Source organism: Neopelma chrysocephalum, unplaced genomic scaffold (genome assembly GCF_003984885.1).
Source record: "Neopelma chrysocephalum unplaced genomic scaffold, ASM398488v2 Primary Assembly neopelma1_121, whole genome shotgun sequence".
In the NCBI taxonomy this organism is placed as follows: domain Eukaryota; kingdom Metazoa; phylum Chordata; class Aves; order Passeriformes; family Pipridae; genus Neopelma; species Neopelma chrysocephalum.
The window spans coordinates 2,265,981-2,291,650 of NW_020897783.1; the positions used below are offsets into that span (position 1 = coordinate 2,265,981).

At 41.4% G+C, this 25,670-nt stretch overlaps 2 protein-coding genes across 2 annotated transcripts in view; both read right to left on the minus strand.

Moving 5' to 3' along the window:
• Positions 1 to 12,128, minus strand: part of VAT1L (vesicle amine transport 1 like) — a 67,926-nt gene extending 55,798 nt beyond the window's left edge. The window contains exon 1 of the mRNA XM_027697648.1: positions 12,022 to 12,128. Within this exon, the coding sequence (XP_027553449.1) occupies positions 12,022 to 12,077 (56 nt within the window). The 5' untranslated portion in view covers positions 12,078 to 12,128. The remainder of the gene's footprint in view (positions 1 to 12,021) is intronic.
• An 8,855-nt stretch (positions 12,129 to 20,983) lies between these two features.
• On the minus strand, positions 20,984 to 24,988 carry NUDT7 (nudix hydrolase 7). Its single transcript, XM_027697674.1, has 3 exons — positions 24,740 to 24,988; positions 23,625 to 23,783; positions 20,984 to 21,848 (listed from the first exon to the last, which is right to left on the minus strand). Exons 1-3 carry the CDS (start codon positions 24,986 to 24,988, stop codon positions 21,465 to 21,467), a joined length of 792 nt encoding a protein of 263 aa, XP_027553475.1. The 3' UTR covers positions 20,984 to 21,464.
• Positions 24,989 to 25,670: the final 682 nt, after the last annotated feature.

The window sequence follows — 25,670 nt, forward strand, 5'->3', positions numbered from 1 at the left end:
GAGTGCCACGTCCAGTCTTTCCTCAAACACCTGCACGGGGATGGAGACTCCACCACCTCCCTGGGCAATCCATTCCAATGTCTAATCTCCCCTTCTGTGAAGAAATTCCTCCTGGGGTCCAACCTAAATCTCCCCTGGTGCAGCTTTAGTACATCAACTCTCCTGTCACTTGTTACCTCTCCCGACCCACACCTGGCTACACCCCCCTTTAAGATAGTTGTAGAGAGCCATAAGGTCACCCTTGTTCTCCAGGCTAAAGAGAAGAGCCTCCTCCTCTCCAGGCTAAACAACCCCATTGTCCCCTTAGGCCAGGGCACAGCCCAAAGCCCCCGAGAGCTGGGTGTGGGGGCAGGTGAAAGGCTGGCTGATCACACCACCCACTCTGTCATTCCATGGCATCATGGATTAAGTCTCCACTCGAGGTGCCCAGATCACGAGCCTCCCTGGGGAGCCTGGTGTGCAAAGTTGCTCCTTCCCCATTCCTTGTCCTGGAGCTGTTCTTGGGGCCAACCCAATGTTCATCAGAAAAACCATACATGAGGCAGATTCATGCACAGAAATACAAGCTTGAGACTCTGCTGTAGTGCAGTTTTAAGCCTTTATGCTGCAGGTCTTTTCCTGGTCTCTGCTGTTCCTGTGGGGAGCTTAATCCTTTAATGGGAGCACAGGGCATAGGACACTCACCAGCCGGAGCTTCCAGGGACTGGCCTGGTCTGAAGCCCTAACAAGGCTCAGGCATCAGCCGTTTAGCTCTGTGTTAATGATGGTCAGTGCCTGCAGCCTCACCTGGGATAGGTGAGCGTGGATTTTGAGGGATTGCTAGTTGTGGTTCCATGGATGTTGACAGAGCACCTGTTGAGTTTGGTATTAGACCCCTGCATCAGTTTGTTGATGGCCCCATGGTCTGAGTAAATCTGCTTCTCACATGCCTAAAATTATATATTTATGGAGTTTCAAAATTCATTGCACCATGTTCTGTGCATGGCAAGCGTTCCTGCAGACCGTGTTCTGTGGACACAGTTCTCCCACCAAGCCCCTTGCAGCAACTGAGTTCTTATTAAGAAGTTTCAGGACCTCTCTGACTTCTGTTAGGGATTATCACCACCATCTCTTTAGGCTGTGAATTTGAAGTGATCTGAGTTCATCATCAGTATTCCCTAATTTCACTATATGTATTTATTTCATCTTGGGTCATGTATTCAGTGTTCAAGGACTAAAAGGAAGCAAAAAAACTTGGAAATGTCTTAGCTGTAGCAAGTAATGGAGTAAAATATTTTCATTCACATTAATGAAAGTGAGATAGTGGAGGAATGGGTAGAGTTTACATATTCCTTTGTACTTTTTATATAACACTTTTGGGTTTTTTTCTGTCTAGTCTCTTTGCGGACAAAGTGTTTTTTAAAGGCCATTTCTGAGAATTTGTTATCTAAGCCTGTCATAAGTGAAGCAGTAAACAAATACCTGTTAGGAACAACGAAGAAGGAGTACTAGCCTCAGGGAAGCTTCACTAGCTTTGCTATCTCAAGAAGCTCAAACAGATTTTATCAAAAGTGAAGTCTGATGCCTTAAACACCTCTTAACTTGTCCTTAAGATATGTTTTGGACAAAGATTCAGAACCAGCTCATTAACACCATCAAGAATTTCCTGAGTGATGTATTAAAGTGATGGCATCCACTTCATTCTGAGTAACTGTGTGGATGAATCAAACAGTTTTACAGGTCAGGAACCTTTTTTCCTCCCTTGCTCCCCTGGTAATACCACAAATATCCCTTCCCTGTTCCCTACACTTGGCTGGTTCAGTGCTGTAACAGGGAATACAAAGTTCTGTCACTTTAGATCTGGCCATTTGAATGCATGACCAGGCGGGAAGCAGCTGAATAAAGAATAACATGCATTTGACTCCAGATGATTCACTCAGCTGGCATCTTGTTACAGTTCTAACTCAAATGAATGGTGAAGTGCAGAATGACTGGGGAAAGTAAAACAGATAACATATGGCAACTAAGTGACATCCAGAAAGATGAAGAGATTGCGGGACAGCTCACTCGCGTCACTCCAGCAGTCTGGGACAGCCAAAGAAGTGAATCTGGACCTTCAGACTATATTTGTTTTGCAATGGTTTGTGAGTCTTCTGATCAACTCTCCCCATAATGATTTAAAGCTGTCTCTTGCTTTAAATTACCCTTAGTCCCGAACCAAACGTAATTTATCCTAAGTACCTTCACCATGCACTGCTTGCAAGTCAAAATGTTGATGGATGGTTATGTTGTGGAAAGAACCAGCACTTGCACAGGTCAGTTGAGGCAACTGAGGTAACATGCAGCAGATATTTTTCCATAATCCCGACTCCATTATTTTGATTTAATTCATAACCTTAACTCCTTTAAGAATATTAGATGATGCAGTACAGAAGATTACACTGAGATATAAAAGCAGGATTTATTCTGACAGTTGACTGTAAATTTAACCATTTTAGGAATAGGCTGTGGGATGGCCGTTCATATCACTTAAGACTTCAGTAAAAGCACTCCAGTGGTGGCTTTCAGTGACTTCAGTGGCCACTGACTTAGACCTGTAAAAGTGAAAACACAGGACTTGATGGGTATAGACAAATAATGTAATAGTAACGAACATGCTGTGAGAACCTAAACAAAAGGGAATCAAGTGTTCTTTTGTCACCATCTTTATCTGCTGGCCAAGCTGGCGATATCTGTTCCTTGCAATAGTGATTTTCAAAATGCTGTGCAGAAAAGAAGGGGAATGGAAAAGTGTACTTGTGCATAAATGCTGACAGTTGCAGTCAACATCTCCTCCTGTTTTCAGAACATAATCATTTGTTCTGCAAAAGAACATAGATTATATATATATAATTTATATCTATATCTATATATCCCCTATATATGACTATATCAGGGACAAATTGAGGGTTCAGGCCTGAATTTCATGGAGGGGAGCTGGCATTTAGGAGAAATCTAACTGTAGTATCACCATACTTTTGGAATAAGTTACGAGAAGAAACTGAAGTTGCTACTGGAAATACAGACCGTGTGGAAGGTCGATCAAAAACGTAGGTGAAGTAAATGCAAGGTTTGATTGTGTGGAGATGAAACTAAACCAAACCAAACAACCCTTAGACCTTTGTGCAAAAGAACTATCCTACACTAGAATTATCCTACGCTACTCCTAAAAGAACTATTCCACACTACTCATTATGTACTTTATATCACTTTTTTTTGAAGAACAATGAGGTTTGTGTTCAAGAAGGACTTGATGTCATTGTATCAGTTTCTCTTCTTAGCAGGAACAACAAGTAAGACCCTGAATAATGGCTAATCACTTTGCTCAAAGGAAGTAACACATAAGTGGCAAAAACAAATCCTCAGTTAGCGTGCATAATACTGCAGTTTTATCTCAGTAATTTTCTCTGAGGCATAAATCACGTTTTGTCTTAGAGAATAAAGTATGAAAAACATTTTTTGAAGTTAAATTATGTATTTTTTCCCCAACAGTTATAAATTAAATTAGTAAAATCATATTGATATGTGTTCTGGCTGCCTTAATGCATAATCAAGGCAGCTTTTAATACACTGAGTTCGAAAACATTGTTTTCTTTACAGTCTGCTGTTACAAAATTCTGCAGAAAACAAATCCTCAGGACTCCTGTAACTTTTCAATCTTATTCAACATCTTCCTGGTACAGCTTTGTGTGCTATAAAACATTAATATTGCTTGACGGTAGATGCATCTTATGTTTTGCATGTTCAGAATACCTACTTCAGCTGTTGTTACACCCTATAGTTCACATCATCTCTTATCAATAGGAAAAAATTTTTAGTGACTTTTCCCATCTATATCCATGTGTAGAGTGTATTAACAACGACAGACATTTCCAAAGGAATCTCTAAGAGTATAGGATGCTAGATTTATTTGTTTGGGCTTTTAAAAACAAGAGACCTTCATTTCCTAAGGTTAACTCCCATTAATATAATTGTTTTATTTTATCTTAGCCAGGGGCTTTCTCTTACTGGTGAAGCTGTGTATGAATCATAGCAGCAATGAAGCAATTCTCTGTTTATAGTCACTAAAAACAACGGTACAGTTCCCTTCAGCAGACAGACACAGTTTAAAGCTCCTCAGAATCATCAAAACTGATGAAAATGTGTTGCATTTTAAATTAAAGAGGAAAAGAACTGAAAGCATTCACACAGGATTTGGCAAGGCCAATATATACCAACATGATTTATCCTGTTGACTGCTCAGTTATCATAGTCCTTCATTGCTTTACCAATTGTCTTGTACAGAGATTGTGCTCAGTGAAGGGTACAACAGAAATTAAATAAATCATAGGTGATCAAGAAATAATACAATTTAGGAAAATTTAAATGGATTGTGAAATATTTACATCATGGTGATGATAGTTGTCACATGCAGACCAAAATAAGCCCTTTTAACAAAGCTTCAGTTCTATACTTGTTCCTCGAGCTGCAGTATCCATTTGTTTGGCTGATGTGGTATAATGAAAAAATACTGTTTGGTATCTTCTCCTCCTGTTTATACATTCCAGCACTTCTGTTGTGTTTTCTGAGAGCTCTGAGTAGTTTTTACTCTGAAAAAATATTACAATATTGTTTTGGTAGTAAAATTGAAGTTCTATGTTTCCTTTCGGTGCTCAGCTGGGAAATGCGGAAAAAAGGTCAGAAAAAAATTGCAGAGGTGGATAGGAAATCACAAGGAGCAAAGTTACAGGGTATAAGTACATTGTCATTGCTCAAAAGTGTCACTCACGACAAGCAGACTGGCTACACTGTCCCACTCCATCATTTCAACTCTCCATGACTTGTTTCCCACGTTGTAAAGCTGAGTTGAACCATGTTTACCTCGTATCAATAATAACTAGTAGTACACACAATTCTCCTGTAGCACTGCACAAGTGCTAGGTAACCTTAGACGTTTTTTTAGGATACTCCAATGCCATCCCCGAATTTCAACAGGTTCAAGACATTATTCATATGTTATTCTTTTAGGTAATTCACAGCAAAAGTAAAATATTTCCGCACATGTTAAATCTCCTGTTGCAGGTCCTGTGGTCAGTAACTGGACTGGTCTGTATCTGGGGATACACATGTTTTATGTGCTTATTCATTCTGTTTGACCTCGAGCACTGAGAAGGAGTAATCCCACTTGGCATTTTGACTCAGTTTGGTCTCAGTAATTATGGATCTGGAGTAACTTGTTAAAAGCGTGTGAAAAAATGTCTCTGAACTTTACAGCAGAGCTGAAGTGTGCAGAAGAATGAGAATTCAGTGAATACTGAGAATAAGTTTGAAAAACTTATTCAGTTATCACATTCAGTTATCAGAGTGGTTATGTCCAGTTGTTATCCACTGTTACAGTACCATGCACAATATCATCAGGAGCATCGCTCTGTGAATGTCACCTTCCAGACCCATCACATATAATAACACATTGTATTTTTGATCAAAGTTACTTTCTACAAATTACCAAGCTATTTTGCCTTTTTGTGGCTCTTGTTTTTTTTTCTTGTTAAGTATTTACATGTGTAATACAGGTAGCTCCTGCATCTGTTCAAGGAAACAAAAGTGAGCTTTTATGTTTGCCAAGCTGAGGTCTGTTTTGCCTGTTTCTGTAGTTGCAGTGTAAGAGCATGTGACAGAAAGGTTGCTGCTCTGGGAGCAGGGATGCTTCTAGCTTGAATTTAAACTTGAAGGCATTGTACTAATTGACAGCTCTTGTGAGAGCTCTATCACTGCACAGAATTTCCACAGGATTTACAATACAAAGCACTCTCCTCTTCCCTCACAAGCTCTTGATGCAGCTTTCTGTGCCGCTCTGGTTGTGCCCTCTGTGATGGGCCTTTTGCAGATATTCTTTAGCATAATTGTGTTTTCTATGGAGTGTTTTATCACGGTCTATTAACATTCTCTTTTCCTCAGTTCCACAGCTACTTACTGCTTTCTAACTCATTGATTTTAATAAACCAACTGAGCATGCTGCTGTATTCTCTTCTACTCTCCCTGTATTCTCTCCTACTCTCCCTCCAGAGGAAAAAAATATTACCCATACATTACAACAAACATAAGCACCAGCCTTTCTGGAGATTGGTTTACTCTGAGCACTCTTAAGATGCTAATGGAACTGTTCATTACAAAGCTTCTAGGTTAGCTCTCACTTGGCTGGCAGAAAGAGGGATTTTCACTGAATAAATGCATATAAGTTTGCAGGCAAGGTTTAGAACCCATATTCTGTGTTGATGGGATGGAGTTATCTTTCTTCATAGCGGCTCATATGATGCCATGTTTTGGATTTATGACCCCAACAATGCTGATAACACACCAATGTTTTTGTTATTACTGAGCAGTGCTTACACAGCACCAAGGTCTTTTCTGCTTCTCACACCACCCCACCAGGGTGGGGTGATAATGGCTGGGGGTGCACGAGGAGTTGGGAGGGGACACAGCTGGGACAGCTCACCCCAGCCAATGGAAGGGGTGTCCTGTACCATATGGCATCTTGCTGAGCAATAAAGGCTGGGGGAAAGAAGGAGGGAGGGGGACATTTGGAGTTATGGCTGTGGCCCTACTCTCCTGGAAATGACTGAACATCTGCCTGCCTGGAAAGCAGGGAATAAACTCCTTATTTTCCTTTGCTTGCATATAAAGCTCTGCTTCACTTACTAATCTGCCTTTATCTGAACTCACGAGTTTGCTCAGTTTTGCCCTTTCAATTCTCTGCCCCACCCCACTGCAGGGGAGAGAGGGAGCAACTGTGTGGGGCTTACCTGCCTGTCAGAGGTAACCCACAACACAAGCAAAAAGACAGCTGTCTTCTTTTTATAGTCATTTTAATAGGTAAACTGATAAATTAGGAAACAGGACTCAAAAATCTTAACGCCTTTTTCACCTAGAGAAGTAATTCCTTATTTTATAGTTAAGCATACTAGTGAATACTTTGGGTAAGCTTTTACTATTGATAATGGCACTGTACCAAATATTTATAATGAAAAGGCTGAGAGAATTGGGATTGTTCTGCCTGGAGAAGAGAAGCTTTGGGGTGCCCTAATTGCAGCCTTCCAGTGCCTGAAGGGAGCCCACAAGAAAGATGGAGAGGGACTATTTAGAAGGGCCTGGAGTGACAGGACAAGGGGGAATGGCTTCACATTGAGAGAGGGCAAATTTAGATTGGATATTAGGAAGAAATTCTTCCCTGAGAGGGTGGGGAGGCCCTGGCACAGGTTGCCCAGAGAAGCTGTGGCTGCCCCATCCCTGGAAGTGTCCAAGTCCAGGTTGGACGGGGCTTGGAGCAACCTGAGCTAGTGGAAGGTGTCCCTGCCCATGCAGGGAGTGGAACGAGATGAGCTTTAGAGTCCCTTACAACCCAAACAATTTTGTAGTTCTATGATTCTATGACTCAGTAATTTATTTACTGCATCTGTAGGTGTATTGCACCATACTGGAAGATAACATAAAAAAAAAGAATTGTAGTCTGAAATGGAAGCATTTGCTGACAACAGTGTTACTACACAGGAGGACTGACTGTGCCATTCTGTTTTTTATCCCGTCCCAGCGTGGGCTCGCTGCCTGGTGCACAGTGCCAACTCACACACCAAGGTGAGGGATTTCTATTTTTCATTCTAGTTTGTGCAAATTGGGGTGCTGGGCCGTAACCCACAAAAGGCTGGCTCTGCGATCATCAAAAATTTACACCATTTATACATTTTAGCAAACGAGGGCATCAGTATTCATTGGCTACAAGTTACGTAGTTCTCCTATTAATTAGCATTCTACCTTCTGTTGGTTAAATGATTTTCTGGCTTCTCATGCTAATTAGTTCACATGCTCAGTCTTTCTCTGCCTTTGAGTCAGTGGGTTTCTTGGGTCAGTGGCCATGAGTTGGGGGTTGCAATCTCCCCCTGCAATCTCCTGCCTTAGAGGTACTGGAATTACCCTCTGCCCTGTCAGGGCTGATTTCAGCACAGTTGCTGAGCTGGCTTTGTTAGTTTCTTCCTTATCTCGGGAGTCCTGCCAAGTGTCCTTGTGGCCCATAAATTCTGCATTCTCTGTGCCCATTATCAGTAGCACATCCTTCTTCCCAAGCTTTGTTAACCTCCCCCGGGTCTGAGATCATTGAAGTATGTCAAGACCTAAACCTTAACAAGGCAGTTCTACCAACAAGTAGTTTATCTTTCTAACACCTGGGCATCACTTAGGGGCTTTGAAGAAGTCCTGGTGTAATTTCCAGTGTGCTTTTCAATAACAATCAGCTAAATGTTAGATAAAGATGATTTCTGGAGACAACATCAATGTAAACACCACATAGCAAACCTTCTTAGGTGCAACCAAGACAAATGATTCTTCAGTGCTCCAGTCTTCTGAGAAATCAGATCTGGTCCAATAGATTCCATGATTTGTAAGTGCATTTGGAAATTCGGGGTGGGAGGGAGGGTCAGGAGATGAGAGCCCATAGGGCATTCTCACACTTCTTTCACTGAGGCAAAGTTTGTGCTTTGAGGGACATCTTAGTAGCAGGGTAGGATGTGGTTGTAGACTCAAGGTAGACAACACATCGTGTTGCATAAGGGAAGCATTCAATTCTTCTCCCTCTAGAAATTGTGCAGATGGATTAGAATGTTGATAACCTGTGAACTATCAGGAACAAGTATTCAGATAAGGTATTAAAACATGAATGGCAAACTTGGCCACAGTGGACATTGTTAAAGGGCTTCAAAGTCCTGATGAAATGATCTTCCATGTGGAAGTTTTAGACCATACCCACTATCTCCCTGTCTGACCTAACACAATTAGATATCCATGTAAACCATTGTTTTCTCAGTCTTTTGTCCAGTCTAAGAAAACCTGCAAGAAAATTTGAGCACTCTGGATAAATCTTTTTCTTTCAGGGTAAAATGGAAGGGCCACAAATACTTCCTGAGCATGCAGTTTGATTTCCCCTCACTTTGAGATAATTTCATATCTAAAGCCTAGCTGGTTGATACATCAGATGATTTAAATTAAAATTTGAAACCATTTTAGGCAAGAGTTTGGAATGCAGCCAAGAGTCTCTTTGTAAAATCACAGTACAAGGTGGACTACACAAGTGCTGGCATTTGCCTTACTCTTTAAAGAAATAATTCAAAATGCAGTTTATATCTACAGTAAAAAATAAAAGTCGGGAAGTGAAGTCAGGACAAAGGAAATTGAGGTTTCTAGGGAAATGGGTATTTTGCACTATAAAAATAGAAAAGCTCCTTTTTTTAACATAAGAAAAATATACAGAAACATTTCTGCTTGATGTTTTAACCATGAGCTAAGCAATGTCCTTTCATGGTAGGTAACCAGCCAGCATCTCTCTTTAAATGTGGAGATGCCGACTAGGATCTGGAATCTCAGGTGGAGAAGGGGGATTGTGTTACCAGATCAGATCCAAATACCAATACTATCTTGGTTAAGCTGCAGCATCAGAATTAGTTCTGCTGAATGTCACCCAAGTTTCCTCAGAGACCTTGAAATCAGAGGGATTGACAGGCATGTGCAGTCCAAAAAGGAATTTTTGTAATGAGAGGCCAGACCTCTTGTCACCTTGAAGTCACCTCCTTTGTAGCAAGATGGAAAAGGCTTGCCCTACTTTCAAGTCTTTAACTGAAGGGTTTCATTTCTCCAGTTTAGAAAAGATAAAGCTATTGTTGGGTTAATCAAGTTAAAAGAGGAGCAATTACTAGCTAGGTTCAGAAAAGATGAACAGTGCTCCAGGAAGTTAACCTTGCAGGATATTTCTCTTATTTTAACAGAGTGGTGGCAGGGGTGTTGAGCTTCCTATATTTTGAGAGAGAAGTGTGGGTAGGAACTTGAAGAAATGAAGGGAGAAGGCAGTGCCCCACAGACACACCTAAGCTAAAGAATCTGGTATCAGCTCATGGGAAGCAGGCACATCAAAAGAGAAATCTGTGTGAAGCCCTTCAGAAAGGTTTGTGGGTTACTTCTGAAAGTGTATTCCCTATCCAAATAGAACATTCCTTCAAGACAGGCAAGAATTCTTTGAAATAGCAGGAGGAGTGTTCAGTGGTCTGAGATACTGTGATCCATCAGGGACACAGAACAATACTTCCTTCAGTGATGCCCCAGCTCCAGGGCTACTGAGACTGAGCTCTGCAGGAGATTTCAAAAGCTCTGCAGAAACAACTGAACAGCACAACCTATCAGCAAACTTCCTGCATGACCAGACAGCTGTGAACTGTCACCAAAGCCCTCCTCAGATAAAAATACAGAGCCAAGTTTTGCTGAATTTTAGAGGAAACTGCCGACAATTTTAGCAAAGATTCTGACGGGCAGTTGCAGTGATCACAGCCCACGCTGCTGGTGAGCAACATCAGAAATGGAACAACTGGAGTTAAAAGGCAGGAGGTCATTTTAACCATTAAAACAAGAGAAAATGGAGGCCTTTAATTGGAAAACTGTGACAAAGACACATCAGTGTCGAAGACAGTGACGGCACATTATCCCCATCATACAGTGCTGCAGTGCAAGAACAGGTTCCTGCCAGGCTCTCATAGGTGTGCTCAAGCACCTCAGCCAGGAGCTGGGTTTCTTTGCCAGAATGGAGAACAGGAGATTCCTTCATCAGGAAAAAGCCATTCTGAGAGGGTTAGTGCAGCCTACTGGCAGCATATCCTTATCCTGAACACATGTGCTCCTTGACAGGATTACAAGATACGCTTGTGATACATCCCTGACAATAACTCCCCTTTATCATCGCTCTCTGTTGAATTGTGCCATCTAAGCAAGAAGTGCTCATGCAGTAGATCCTGTAATACCCCAGGCAATGTGTTCCTGATGCCTGAATCACAACCTACACAACATGGCTATGCTGCTGATTGGTGACAGAGCTTAAAACAACCCCTGAGTCACAACTTCCAGTTCTCCTCTTACTGATTTAGGCCTGTGATTGATATCATGCCTTGCTGAGTTACTTCCTATCATCTGAGCTGCAGTAATGGATTTTGCACATCCACAGATCACCTAATCTGTGAGGTAAATCTCTTTTTCAACCAGACCACAGAGCAGGGTAGGAAAAGAGCCCATTATCATTCCACAGGAAGATTAGCTGTCAGGAACTAACTAACTATAACTCAAGCTGCAACTCACAAAGACAAAGTTTCCAGCAGTTTCGGGCATTCTCACTTCCCTCTTGCTCATTCCCACAGCCCCTTGCAAGGTGTTGCCTCTTCAGCTGGGCTGGCCCAGCCCCTGATGTGGCCACACTGAGACACACCAGGGAACTGCCAGGGCTTAAAACACCCCAGAGTGTCAACTGTGGGAAATAAACATCTATGCAACAAGAACTTACAGGAACACTTCTCATACTTTTTCACTCAGTGATCTCTTTCCCAGACTTTTTCATTTCCCAGGCGGTACCACAGACCCTCTTGCATAGAATGTGTCATCTTATGTGCCAAGTTGTGGACAAATAATTCAATATGGGATTCCTGCTGTTAAATACTTCCTGCTCTCTGCAGTCACAAAGGTTCATTCAGCCAGGGGTGGGCCTGATGCTGCTGCTGCAGCTCTTCCTCTACCTTCTGGACACTTTCCCATCAATCAGTGGGATTTCAGACTCCAGGGGAGAAGCCTCAGTAAGGTGCACTCCCAAAGACAAGAGTAGTCTAAAGTGAAAATCACTGCCCTAACTTGTGCCACTTTGCTTCTGATTTTAACAAGAGAAGCATCCCCACAAACACCCATTTTTGCATGCCCTCTACCTCCAGCCTTGAGCTGAACTCAGTAATTTAGGAGTGGTGACTCAGTATTAACAGGTAAGTCTTGCCTCCCCTCCATTAAAACCATACTTTAACACTCGTTCTAGGTAGACTAAACAAGAGTTTGACTTTTTTTGGTGTAAAGTATAATGGTTTGTGCAGAGACCTCAGGTGCCAAGGACAACCTATGCACTGTAGCAGTTCAGATGAAGCAGTTGCCACGACAACTCAATTAAGTAAATAAACATACCTGTTTGCAGCAGCAGCTCGTGTCCTCTGCATCATCTGCACCTCCATACAGACCATATGTGCCAAGGAATCTGTCCCTCACCCCTTTGCCTCTCCTCCTCCCCTCCCAACCAGGGGAAATGAGGTGCCACCCAGTACTGCTCACTCTCAGCTGGAATCTGACAGGAGCGTAGCTGCTTCTGACAGTGCAGAAATCCAGGTTAACTCGTCATCTTCCTTTTCCTCCCACTCCTCCCCAGCCTCCCCTTGATGTTGGCTGAATAGGTCGCCTTTCAAGAATTGTCTTCTAGCTCTGCTCTAATTAAAGGCAAAAAAAGGACAGTTTGGGGATAAATACACAGTAAACTACCTGCTTGCCCATAAAATCCGTTTGTACACAAAGAACTGGGACAATCAAATAGGACACCCAGCCCGAAGTTGTCTTTAGATCAGCAGGTTTTGGTAATGCATGGTCTTTTAGAAATATGTACCACAGCAACTTAAGTTACTCATGTAGCTTCAGCCACCAGAGAGCTCTGGAGTAACTGGCATATCTGTGTCAATGCTTAGGTCACAACTAAGTTTTAAATGCCTTCACTACAAAAGGAATGTAATGTTTCTTCATAAAGGAGCAACTGTTCTAATATCTCCCTCAAAACACAAAGCACGAAGAACAGAATAGATAAAACCCAAGGGTTCCTTATTAGAAAGTTGTTGAGGTTACTGCAGGTTGAGGCCCTAAATGCAATATAAAACCCAGATAACATCCACCTGCAATCCCTGAGCATCAATGGCCTTTCTTAATCTTTAGCAGCACCTATTTTCGTGTTCCATCTTTTACCCCCTGTGTATTTACACCCTCTATACATTTAAACTCCAGCAACAATCTTCCCCAAAACCCCACATAAAGCTTAAATAGTGTATTCTCAAAGGATAACATCTCACTATCACATTCCCGGGCTGTCAGATTTAAGCAAAAAATGATGGATAAACTAAGTCAGCATTGACTTAATATACAATCCTCAATTTAGGAGAATAGACAGATGTTATAACTGTTTTTGAGGTGCATCATCCCATTGTATTACTGTGAAAATGTGAAGCCTAAGGATCCAGAGTCTGTTTTCTTAGGCACATATACCTGAAAGTCAATAGAAAGTGGCAAATTGAAGAAATTCAGTCCAGACAAAGTTTAATTATACAGAGTGGAAATAAAAGACTTATGATTATTCTGAAGAATTTCAGAACTGTTACTAGAAATTGTGAGAAGTTTTGTTTTTGTTGCCCAGGCTGGTGGGAAGGAATTGGGTGTCCCTCTGCTTGGTCTGCCTTTGCAAGGTAGCCCAGGAGCCCGTGATGGCTAAAAGACACTGAAATCTGGGCAAGTGTAATGGGACTTATGCTGACAGGAGCTGGGAGAAGCCCTGGATTACCAATTCAGGATTCAGGCAGAGCTCTGGTCCTGTTTATCTCATCAGTCTCACTGCGTGCAAGGAGAACTTCTTCAAGCTTTTGAACAAAACACATTTTTGTTCAGAATTAAAGCCAGAATTCCCCATGCCTGCTTTTCTAATGGATAACTCCACACAGCAGACGAATCATCAGTATCTCTGGAACTAATTTCCAGCAGCTGCAGATCTGACTCACAGCACCTAAATGAAACTGAAATTTCTTTATATCCTGAGCTCCACAATACGTCTCCAGGAACCATATGACTGCCCACCACACAATGTTGTGAACCATCTGTCTCTCCTGCTTAATAAGCCTTAATGTTTAATAAGTAAATTAAATATTTAACGTTTACAGAAATCAGGCTGCAGGTTGCGCAGTCGCCAAATGCAAAATGGCCAACAAAACACACACAGCTGCATGTCTGCCTCTGTGGATGGAGCTGAGGAACTCTTCTGATGCCAGACACTTTCTGAAATTAGTATTTCTTAATGAGCAACTTTCAAGAGCAAAAAGTCTTCCTATTCTTTTGGGAAAAAGGGCGCTTGTATCTTAAGTAGGGCCTCTGGACACAAATGCAGGTATTAATAAATGGGATCAACAGTTCAAGCAACTAAACTTTTTTTCCCCCTCTCCCATCCTTCCCCGCTTGTCTCTTTAAATTCTAAATTTACATCTTTTTCTTCATGTTACACTTACAACATAAAATGGTAAAAAGGCTCACCTAAAACTTTTCAGCTTGGATGCCTTTGAATAACCAGCTCAGATGTACAAGACAACTTGGAGGATGTCAAAAGAGCTTTCTTACTCACAGACAGGACCCAAGACACTTATCTAAATGTGGCCTGTTTGCAGGATTAGATACTAGCCCTCAGATGTGATAGCTGGGCAAGAATCTAACAGTGCTACTCCATAAAGTCTTACTGGAGCATTTATTTTGACTGATGCTCTTAAATTCAGAGCAAGGCTTTATGTAGTACATAGATCAGGGTGGTAATCAGCTATCTTCAGTCAAAGCTAGGGTAAATACCACAGCAAATTCTATCCATTAGAATCAGTGTTACAGTTTTAAATAACAGGAATATATTTGGAAGACAGGTCTCAGACCAAAGATATTTTTTCCTTTCTTTGCTTGTGGTCAGTGATGTGATGCTGAGGAAATCTACAGCTACAGCCCTGTTCTCCATAGCTGTACATCCTCTGTCTGGACAACCCTCTCTCTCCTGCCCCACAGAGCACAACACCCACTCTAAGGTAGCTCTAACCAGGTGGTACCTTTTCCTTGCAGCCTTCTAGAGCTCCTTCCAGGCCAACAGGCTCTCACAGATCCAGAGGCCTCAATCAGAGCAGCTGCCTTTTAGCCCTTTTCAGCCTCATGGCTGTAGAGAATGAGCTCCATCCACTGCACACACCTTTTTCCTTTTCCTAAAGTAAGGAACAACTTGATGCCAGGTGTATAAGATCAACTTCCTTTCTTTCAACGGTATTCCCAGTTTTTCAAATAGCAGTGGGCCTTCATTTACATCTGTTATTAATTCATCAGTGCTTTTCTAGTTAACAGTTAATAGCTGAAATCCACAAATAATGAATTCTGTAGAGCTCCATTTTTAGCAAAGAAACCTGGCAATGAACTATAGCAATCTCATTTTATTCATTTTGCTTCCCATAAATATCTGTGAATCAGTACTGTAGATGATCTAAAAAGATGTTGCTCTTAGATTTAAAATTACACTCTAATATTTTAAGAACAACTAGCAATATATTCTTAACAAAGGCTTCTTTAGAAGTACTGATTTATTAAGTAGAACTATTAATAGCACCTGTTACACAAATTCTAAGAAATAATTGAAAGATACAAGATAAAATGTAACTGAGATAATATGTGTTATCAGTTAAATTAGGTATGCAGTATAAACTAAAGCCTCAGAGGATGTACTTTGGAACAACTATGGTAAGGTCAATGAAATTGCTGTGATTTATGCAACTACAGATCTGGAGCAATTAAATGATGAGAAAAATAAAACAGTTTTGTTAATTTTATCCAAATAGAGAATAAGTAAACACTATTTAGGTGTTCTGTTTGTCAACCCCTTTTCTACAGGTGTTTGTTTCTATGTACAAATCCATCTCAATACAGATATACATCACTCTGTCCTTAAACTTTTGAACTTATACAGAACCCTTTGCCTGGAATTATTCATGTTCATGTCAACAATTGGATATGTGGCTCTTGTGGGGGCTCTGGAGAAGCATTACAATCTACACAAATTTAGCTTTCCTCTGAACAGCAGTTCCCGTTTGGTGCCAGTAGTTTGGAATTTTGCTACAGGCACGAGAGGGGATGCGAGCACTTCACCACAACAGTCGTAGCATAAAAATATTTTAGGGCAGCTGTGCTGGTGGTCAAACACTGCAGCAGCTGCAGAATGAATGCCAGGGGTGTCTCTTCCAAGGCCAGGTTGGACGGGGCTTGGAGCAACCAAGTGGAAGGTGTCCCTGCCCAGGGCAGGGCTGGAACGAGATGAGTTTTACGGTCCTTTCCAACACAAACCTTCCTGTGAGCCTGTTAACTTTAATACAATATATGTCCAAATGTAATACAGTGGAGATCAAGCTAGATAAATGGCCATGACTGGACAGTCTGAAGGATTAGAGAACCCAGGATGAGAAGAGGTAAATATGCCCACAGTAATGACTCTCTTTGCAGCCAGAGAACAATCCTGCCCCTGCAGCAGGTTCTGACAGACAGGATGACTCTTCTTCATTAATGTTCCATTATTACTTGGATGTTTTCCTTCCTAGGACACGTACTTTTAATTTTGAAAAACAAACAAAAACCTACCCTAAATCCAAACTGCTAAGGAACAGGCAACCATTCAATGTAGTATATTTAGTTAACATCATAAAGCAGAAAGAAATTTATGTTAAAACTCATAATCCCATACACTAAGTGAGCATTCTGACTACAGAATGAGCTTCTGCAAGGAATCAGAAAAAGTGATTCTTTTTTTCTCTTCCTTATTTCTTAGATTACATTTTGGGAAGAGTAAGGTTAGGGGGACAGAGGGCTTACCTAATGACCCTTTTTACTATAACTATTTTCCTTTAAACTGGAGATGATTTAACATTTACTGTTGTGAAAGCTGCATTGCTATGGCAACCTTCTAAAAAAAAAGGATTACTGTAGGTACATCACATACATATTGACATGCAAACACAGACATGAGGTTTTTCCTGAAAGACAGAAGCATCTCCAGATTTTCTATTTTATTTACATGATTTAGGCACAGGTTGAATAGAAGTAATCTGCTTTCTTGAATATTTACATTCTCATCTATCTATACATGCCTTAACTCTGTATGAACTCCAGCTGCATTTTAACTGAGCAACAGACACTGAACTGCTGGAGATGAAAGGAACATTTTGTTTTTTCCTCATGCAAATGTGCTGCAAACTAGTCTAAATAGTCTTTTAAGTAATTTTTATTATTTTTATATGGCTATAATTGTTAAATACCAGTTTACTTATCAAATATATGTGCTTTATGTTCACATAAATATTAAATACCAAAAGCCTGATTTGAGAACTGAAAAATATAGAAATGTTAAATGTTGAATCACTGCACATTAACTAAAAGAATGACTAACAACTCACATTCAACTGTACACCACTTATTTTTAGTTAATTTATATCATATCAGTAATTTTCTTGTTCTGATACAAGCCTTTGCACCCATTTTACTGTCATGTTAACATCACTTATCCCATAGCTGGAGAATATAATCTGGAATTTATTTTTCATACCTTTTCTCAACTGAGTAATGACCTTGGTGATTTGTTTGTAAGAAAAGCTCAAGGAATAAATATACATATGTACAAACCACATTTTCAGATTAGAAGCTATATTAACATACTGTACTTAAGGTATCAGTGCATTTGCAATCAATAATTCAAAGTACAGGCACCCTTTACAATCACTACATTCGAAATAAAAGTGGATAGAAATAAATTTTAGTAATATTCAGATATAACACAGGAACAGTAGGAAAGAACCCTGCCCAGGTTGAAGGGATTCGTGTTCTAGTTCCTGCCCCAAAAAACTGTGGAAGAATTTTATCAGAAGATTGCCTAAGGTAACAATTTCCAATTAATAAATGTGGGACTTGCAGAATTATAGTTTTAGTAACAAGCACTGAAATTTCCTTCTATTACTTTTGTGCTTAAAGTAGTTTTTTGGGCACTCAAATCCCAGATGGATACCTAAACAAAGAATGAGTCTTTTGAGTTAAGAAAGTACTTCCCAAATTTCCAAACTAATGGCAGTAAAATTACATAGGATGCTCAATGTGAAGCGTGAAGCCCCACTGGTTTAACTGTAAATCACTCAAGGATTTGTGGCTGGACCTCTGTTAAGTTTTGTTTTTCAACAAGTTCAAATGGTTGATTTATAAATCAACACAATTTACATTTTCTAAAAGGAGCAACAGCTGGAACTGCTGGTGCTGTGCTGACAGTTCCCCACAATAATGTTTAAATAGAGAACTAAAACCAAACAATGGTTTGAATTTGTACAATTTGTGCAATTTCTGTTCAGATCAGGTTGAGAGATGAAAAGAAAAAAGTCACCTGGGAGCAGAGGAGGAGGCTAAGTTAGTAATTGTCTCTTGGCACCTGCTTTGTTTACTAATCAAAGGTCTAATTGCTTTGCTCTATTTTAATTAAAAACATTCTTATTTTAATTACTTACTTTTCCTGCACACATTAGCACTGAGAGAAACCACTGAGGGTATGAGTAATATGATGAAGAGTTTGAAATCAAGCTTTTAAAAATGTTTTAATAATTTCACAAGTTTTTAATAATGAAAAATTAAGCTGTTCTTCATATATGTGGCTACTACTTCTCCAAGGATTTCATCCTAGCCCAAAAAAAACCAAATCTTTTTTTCTTTTAACTTAGAAAGTCAACTGATATCAAATATAACTAATACAGGACATTAATAATAGCATTAGCTAAGAGCTGGTGTAGGAATATGAAAGGTTTGATGGCATTTAGATATGCTAAAGGGTTCAAGGTGGCTGAATCTCACCATGACAGCCATGCTTTTAAGAACCAATCTCAGCATTATGAGCAGTTATCTTTGAAATTCAGAGAACTTTATCTTCCCCCCTGACAGAGGCTGGGAAAAAGCAAACAGTGCCCTGTGAAAGAACTGGAGAACTCACACAAATTCCAGTTCCTGGGAAGATACCAGGACAAGTAACCTTTATGTAAGTACTTTAATTAAAAAGGACATGTGGCAACCATTGCCATTTTCCTATAAACTGCTTTTAACATTGGTTAAAACATCCTCTGTTAAGCAGGTAGGTCTTGGCATACAGGGAAACTATCCTCAAGTTTGGGATACAGCCCTGCCTGATGTTCCTGTGTGCAACCTAAGAAGGGCTGGTCTATTAAAAACTAATATTTGTCTCTTCACCTTATTAATTTGTCTGTGTAGCTGTATGTTACGCAGCTGATTTGAAAGCCACACACAGTAGTTATTAGTTCACTGTCAAAGTGGCATTGCCAGCTGAGATTCTGCAGAGGCCTGTTCTGAGTGTGCTTACTCCAAGTTGTAAAAGAAACAGAAAATCTACTCATTAAACTTGAGGGAAACAGGAAAATGGAGAGGTCTAAAAAACATGGTGGCAGATCATTACAATTTGTTTGGGAAAAAGTCAGGATGTAATTTAATAAGGACAAATGCAAAGTGCTACACTTGGTAGGAGTAAATAATCAACTGTTCAAATACAGAATGCTCCAAGTTCAAATATAGGAACAACTGGCAGTGTTTTCAGAAAAGAATGAAGGAACTTTAGTGGAAGTAGGATATGAATCAGTATTACTGTGCAGCTTTCCCACCAGCAATCACAATGGGATAGATAAAAAGGAGCTGTGAAGTAATCCTGTGCTAGCCAACCCAAACAGATGGCTAACCTGAATACTATGGCCAGGTTTGATTATCATGTGTTTGATGGGGGAGGAAGGTCTACTGAAGATTCAGGAAAGCAAAAAAAAATTATAAGAGATGGATAGAAAAAGTGACTGAAAAAAACCCTGAGGGAATCTGATTATTTAAGTCTGAAGATGCCTCAGGAAGACAAAGTGATGTAGTTTTCAGGAGAGCAGGAAGTAACTAAGGTAGTGAGCTGCTCACCACTGTGCTGTGTACAGGACAAGAAGTGCTCCTGGCTACAGTTAAAAACTTTGTGAAGCTAAGAGACCACAATGGATAGGGCAGGGAAGCCTAATTAAAAAATAGGTATTTATCAGAATATCACGTATCTGATTCCATCTTTAGGTGGCAAGGGAATAGGCTAATTCTTGAGGCCTTTTCCACACCAATATTCTGATTGCCAATCTTGTATTTCCATAATGCCACAGCATAAAGAATGTTTCAGGCAGAATACCTGCCACTGAATGACCTCTGGGAAGAGACAAATAGTACCCATGGCACAGCTGAAGCAGGGATGGAAGGCAAAGGGAAACTCAGTCCTTGCAAGATTTGCATTGATTTTAGCCTTGTTTTGGTACACTTCTGTCAGCTGAGGGCAACTCCAGCATCTTCCTCTTCTTCAGTAAAAGGTCAGGCTGCATTTACCAGCCAAACACAAGCTGGAATTTCAGTGCCTAAATGCTACCAGCCAAAGAATGTTATGGGTGCAATTATGAGAAGCTTAAAAAGTATCTCAGAATTGGGTTTCCTAGAAAATCAGGATTAGCTATTCAAGCCACATTTGGGAAACTTGTATTTGTAAAAATTATGCATTTTGCTGTAGTCACAGCAAACTTCAAGTATAGTAAAAAGCTGCTTAATGTACAAATCTGATTTCTCATCAGTTACTGCACGTGCAGAGGAACAGCCATCAGCTTTTTTTTTACACACTTCCATCCATTAGTGACTGGTGCAGGGGCAGCACAAGTGCAAACACCCACAGGAACAACTGAGTGTTTTTGTTCATCTACTTCAAGAGTAGCACTAGGGCACGAGATTCTGAGAGACACTGCCTGCTTTCAACTCACCTTGGTACCCAGGGAAAATGAGCTGTCCAGGCCTGGTAACACTTGGAGTTGTGAACAACATCTCAAATCCAAACTAAGTCACTTTAACTTTTAAAAATTTCACCATTTGCCAGTAAGGTCACGACCACTGTGAATAAGCTTCTGCTTCTCCAGCAATGAGGGACCAAGCACTAAGAGCACCATGTGTCTGACACTGCCAGGGTGCCTGGGGAAGGAAGAGTCAACTATACATTAGCATTTTTGTCCTTGTGAATACTCACCTCCACTTGTCTTTCCTGGAGATGACTCCTGAGTAGGGATGATAACAAGATGCTGACGAGCAACGTTAATTCCTGTTGCCTCTGTCCTAAGTTTTCCACAGCCTACAGAATTTCCTTGCAAGAAATGATGAAATGAGCAAGATTCATTAAACATGTCATCCCACCCTCTTCCCTCCACAAGCCCAAGCAAAACAAAACAAGATTGTAAAAGTACCCAACACTTTAATATTTTTATTGTGCGTTTTGTAAGTGCTTAAAGACACCACATCAGACTGTATCCATTGTGTTGTCCATATGTAGTTTGCCACATATAAAAAGACAGGCAGACCCCCAAAAGCTTTCATATTCCAACTCAAGAGACACAGATTAGATACAACAGTATTATCTCATTATACAGAAGGCAAACCATAGAAAGTAGCTCAGATCACACAAAACAGAGGCAGGAACTGAAACAGACCTTCCAAAACTGTGTTTCATCAAAAATGCTGTGTGCTTCTGGCAACTTTAAAAGAGATTAAAAATTATATCAATCTAGTCAGGGATTGTCAACTGAAAAATATTAGTTAGAAATAAGCTTTAAGAAGTTCCCAATTCAGAAAAAAATTCAAGTGTAACTTTCAAACAAATAACAGGTACAATGGGAATAAACAAAACCCTTTTTCCTCCTTCAGTATAAACTGATTGCCAGACCAGTTTGTCATAGATTACTCTTCTTTCTTTCAAATATAGAAGCATACAAATTAATAAAGTTATTCTCAGAGGATGAAATCAAGTTGTCAAGGTCATAATCCACTTCAAAGGTAGGTCTCTCTCCAAAAATTACAAGAGCAAGAAATACAGCAAAGTGTGCGGTAAGTCCCCATATCTTGAATGACTTTTTATGTTCCTGGTCATCATATATAAAGCAGTGCATCAGAGTTGAGGAACCTGATGAGGTTTTATAAGACAAGGCCTTGTACTTTAAGGGCTTGATGAAGTACTCCAAAGGCACAACAAAAACCTCGCTCACTTCATCTGGATTAGGAGTGGCCTGGAATGCATCCTCTATAAATCCTACAACTGGTGTCACCAAATTATTCATCTAAAAGGAGAGAAAAAGAAACAATAAGACAACCCTATCAACAAAACCCTCAAACATTGGGTTTGTCTCAAGTACAAATGTTCTTTATTTTAAAAGCATTTCAGCTGTTGCAAAATGAGTACAAGAAGCCTATGAACTATTCTTAACTGTAATGCTATTCAGTCCCTCTAATGGCAAGCTATATAATTTGGTTTTAACAATTTAAAATTATCCTTTTGTATTTGTTAAACATGATTTTACAAATATTCAGTTCATACTGTATAATCATATTGCAGTTAAAAAGGCTTGTCACTCTGCTACAGAAATAAAAAGCATGCATGCTTTCTCATGGGTCTTCCTTATTTACTTTGTCAAATTCTGATTTTAATCTAAATTTTCCAAATCACCCATGCTTTATCATATTTCTGTATCTATTTCCCTAGGATTTAGGAATTTTCCTGGAATATAGAAATATGTTCCTATAGATACAGAAATATGATTAAAGCATATCTAGCTATAGAACACATATGCTTTTTGAAACCACCTATTTATGGACATTCTAATTTTAAATGTAATCCCTTCTCCCATAGGGAGTCAAAATCTACTGAAATAGTAGTTTGCATCAAGAGCACACCAAAATTTGTTAAGATATGTTGCTAGCTTTATTTATTCACACTAACAAAGATCATTGTTCAGTAGAAAGGAATAACACCAAAACAGCATTTGTGCTCTTTGATGCAAGGCTGGAGAGACTCCATCTGAGCCAGAATCACCTGGAATTCTGTACAGAGAACACAAAGTAGCTTCCGACAGGTAAAAGTTTTGAGGTCCAAAACCAACATGATCTTTTCTACTGACTGAGACAATTTACTGGAAAACACTGAAAATTTGATCATTTTTACACAGAGCCTCTGAGCTACATGACTTTAATGTTATCTGCACAAAAATTATAATTTAAGAAGTTAAATAAAGCGTTTCGCAATAAAATTTCAAAACCAGTTCTTCTGGTTTTTAATGGGGAGAGGCTATTGCCAACAGATAGAAAAACAGAAAACATAGTAATAAACTGTTACCTGGAGAACAAAAATAGTCTTTAGAAACAGCAGCCCCTCTGTGCTATGGAAAAACCCATCTTCTGCAACACTGAAGATTGTTATTGAAATTGGCAGCCTGTTAATTTACAGAGACCTACACTCCAAAGACAACTCCGGGAGTCTCCCTGATGGAGTTTCCTATGGAATCCCAGTGCACATCACCTCTGGGGGGCCCTTTCTGCCTGCACAGCCCTGGTGTCAGCAGGACACTGAGCGAGAAACTTGTGAGGCTTCAGCAGGACACGGGAGCCCTGTTTACAGCCTGTCAGGAACATCTGCTCTGGTTTTGGGCTAACCTCATAGTAAAGAGTATTTTCCTTGCATCTTATCCAAACTTCCACATTGCTGCTGGTGTCCATTGTCTCAAGAAGAGTCTGGTATCATCCTCTCTACAACCACCCAGGAGAAGAGAACAGATGGATCCCTTGCTGGCTTTCAAACTGAGCAAACCCACCTCTCTCATCGTCTCCTCACAATCCATGTGCTCTAACACCCTGACTGTCTTCATGGCTCTCTGCTAAACTCTCACCAGTGCAGCACTGTCACTCTGGTACTCCAGTGTGTCACTAACTGGTGCCTCAAGGCTGATCTGACAAATACCAAACACAGAAAAAGAACCTCTTCCCTTGTGGTTTGAAAGGGTCACTGTCAACCTCACAAAATATAACAACCCAACCTATTTTCTAATTTTACATTGATTTACCTTATCAATTCCAGGCACCAGCCTACAGATCACTTCTACCTTCTCTGGCTGGAGTCCCACTTCTTCTTTAGCTTCTCGGAGAGCAGTATCAATTTCATCTTTATCACTGGCTTCACTTTTACCTCCTGGAAAACACACTTGCCCCGGTGATCTTCTCAGCTAGAATGTAAAGGAGCATTACTGTTAAATATAACAAGTTTTATATTTCTTCTTGGATGCACACAGATACTTGCTGGTATTGCAGCATCACTTTATGTTTATCTTTTCAGTCAAAGCTGCTGGGAATGGTGGTTAAGGTTTCTGCAGACCAGAAGAAACATGCCTTAGCAAGAGCTACACAAGAAAAAGCTGAGCCTATCCCCAACTAATCCATAAACCCTCACTCTCAGAAATACACTGTATCCATATAGCTTGTGTAATTCATACCGTAACTTCTGCTTTAGTATGTCAAAGTTCACATTTTGCATCATCTTGTTTGCATAAGAAACTGACAGATGAGTCCAGACAGACAACTTGAATAGCAAGATTAAAATACTCCAAGTAAGAGCAAGAACTTCCGAAAGACATAATTAAATAATGTACTTTTAAGTACATTCCAGCAATAGGCTTGTGCATCAAAGATCAGTAAAAAAAATCACATTTACAATGAACTTATCAGCTACATAACTGTAATTATTTGGATCTTTTTAAGCAAAACCCGAAGTATTTACTGCAGACTGAAAAGTCTCATTAATAAAAGCTGCACTGCACTGTCACTTTTCTTCTTGAAGTCACCGTAAACAATCATTTCCTTTCCTGCTCTGGGAATCTTTTCCTGTCACGGGTTTCCGGGGATCCGACATGTTTCTGGCACGAAAACACCAGAATCACGGGAGTGTAAAAACAGATGGTCATGCCCTTGGGCACATGAGTCAAGAGGGGGCTGTGCAGCCCCCGGGGGAGCGGGAGGGTCGGGATGGGGCTGTGCAGCCCCCTGGGGAGCGGGAGGGTCGGGATAGGGCTGTGCAGCCCCCTGCGGAGCGGGAGGGTCGGGATGGGGCTGTGCAGCCCCCTGGGGAGCGCACAGCGAGGGTTCCCCGGGCAGGATCGCGCCCCTCGGAGCCCCCCGGCGGTACCTGCATGGAGCGCACTGTGAGCAGCAGGTGCAGCCGCCCCCCCCGCACCATCAGCGGCAGCAGCACGGCGGCTTTGGGCAGCGGCAGGCGGGAGAACTTGTCCCGCACATCGAACTCCCTCAAGCGGCTCCGGGCGTTCTCCTTGACCCCCTGCCCAGGGGCGAACGGGGCGGAGCGCCGGGACCCCCCGGCCGTGCCCGGGCCGAGCGCTCCGTGCCCGTCCCGCTCCTCGTCCCGCTCCGCCGCCATCCCCGGCCCTGCCGGCCGCGGCTGTGCCCGTCCCGCCGCCCCGCCCCGGAGCCGCCCATCGGCACAACTCGGGTCCCTTCCCTTTCCCCGCTCCCGGCCGTGTCCCTGTGCCGGAACCGCGGGGCCGTTCCCTCCTTGCCCAGCGCGGGGCCCCGTTGCCCCAGAAATGCGGCGCTGACGCCGTTTGGCTCCATGGACCCAGTTCAGACCCGGCTGAACGGCGGGATTGGAGCAGCTCCCGGCGGGAGAGGGACGGGCAAAGGGCTGCATTTCTGCCCAAACACTTAGAGAATCACCGACTCACAGGGTGTTAAGGGGTTGGAAGGGACCTCAAAGATCATCTTGTGCCACCTCCCTGCCATGGCAGGGACACCTGCCACTAGACCTGGTTGCTCAGAGCCCCCTCCAGCCTGGCTTTTTGAGAGTTGCAGGGCTGGAGCATCCACAACCTCCTTGGGCAACCTGTGCCAGTGTCTCACCACCCTCACAGTAAAGAATTTCTTCTTAATATCTAAGCTACACGTCCCCTCTTTCAATTGGTACCCATTACTCCTTGGCCTGTCACTACAGTTCCTGACAAAGAGTCCCTCTCTGGCTTCCCTGCAGGCCCCTCCAGGTACTGGAAGGTGCTAGGAGGTCTCCACACAACCTTCTCTTCTGCCTGTCACTGACACGGGCTGTC

Bases quoted from the DNA above. Each gene is read 5' to 3' on its own strand.
- NUDT7 (XM_027697674.1), bottom strand. From the start codon at position 24,988: ATGGCGGCGGAGCGGGACGAGGAGCGGGACGGGCACGGAGCGCTCGGC. The intron at 23,784-24,739 runs GTACCGCCGGGG...TTTACATTCTAG, and splicing joins TCACAGTGCGCTCCATGCAG to CTGAGAAGATCACCGGGGCA. The intron at 21,849-23,624 runs GTAAATCAATGT...CTCTCCTTTTAG, and splicing joins TGGTGCCTGGAATTGATAAG to ATGAATAATTTGGTGACACC.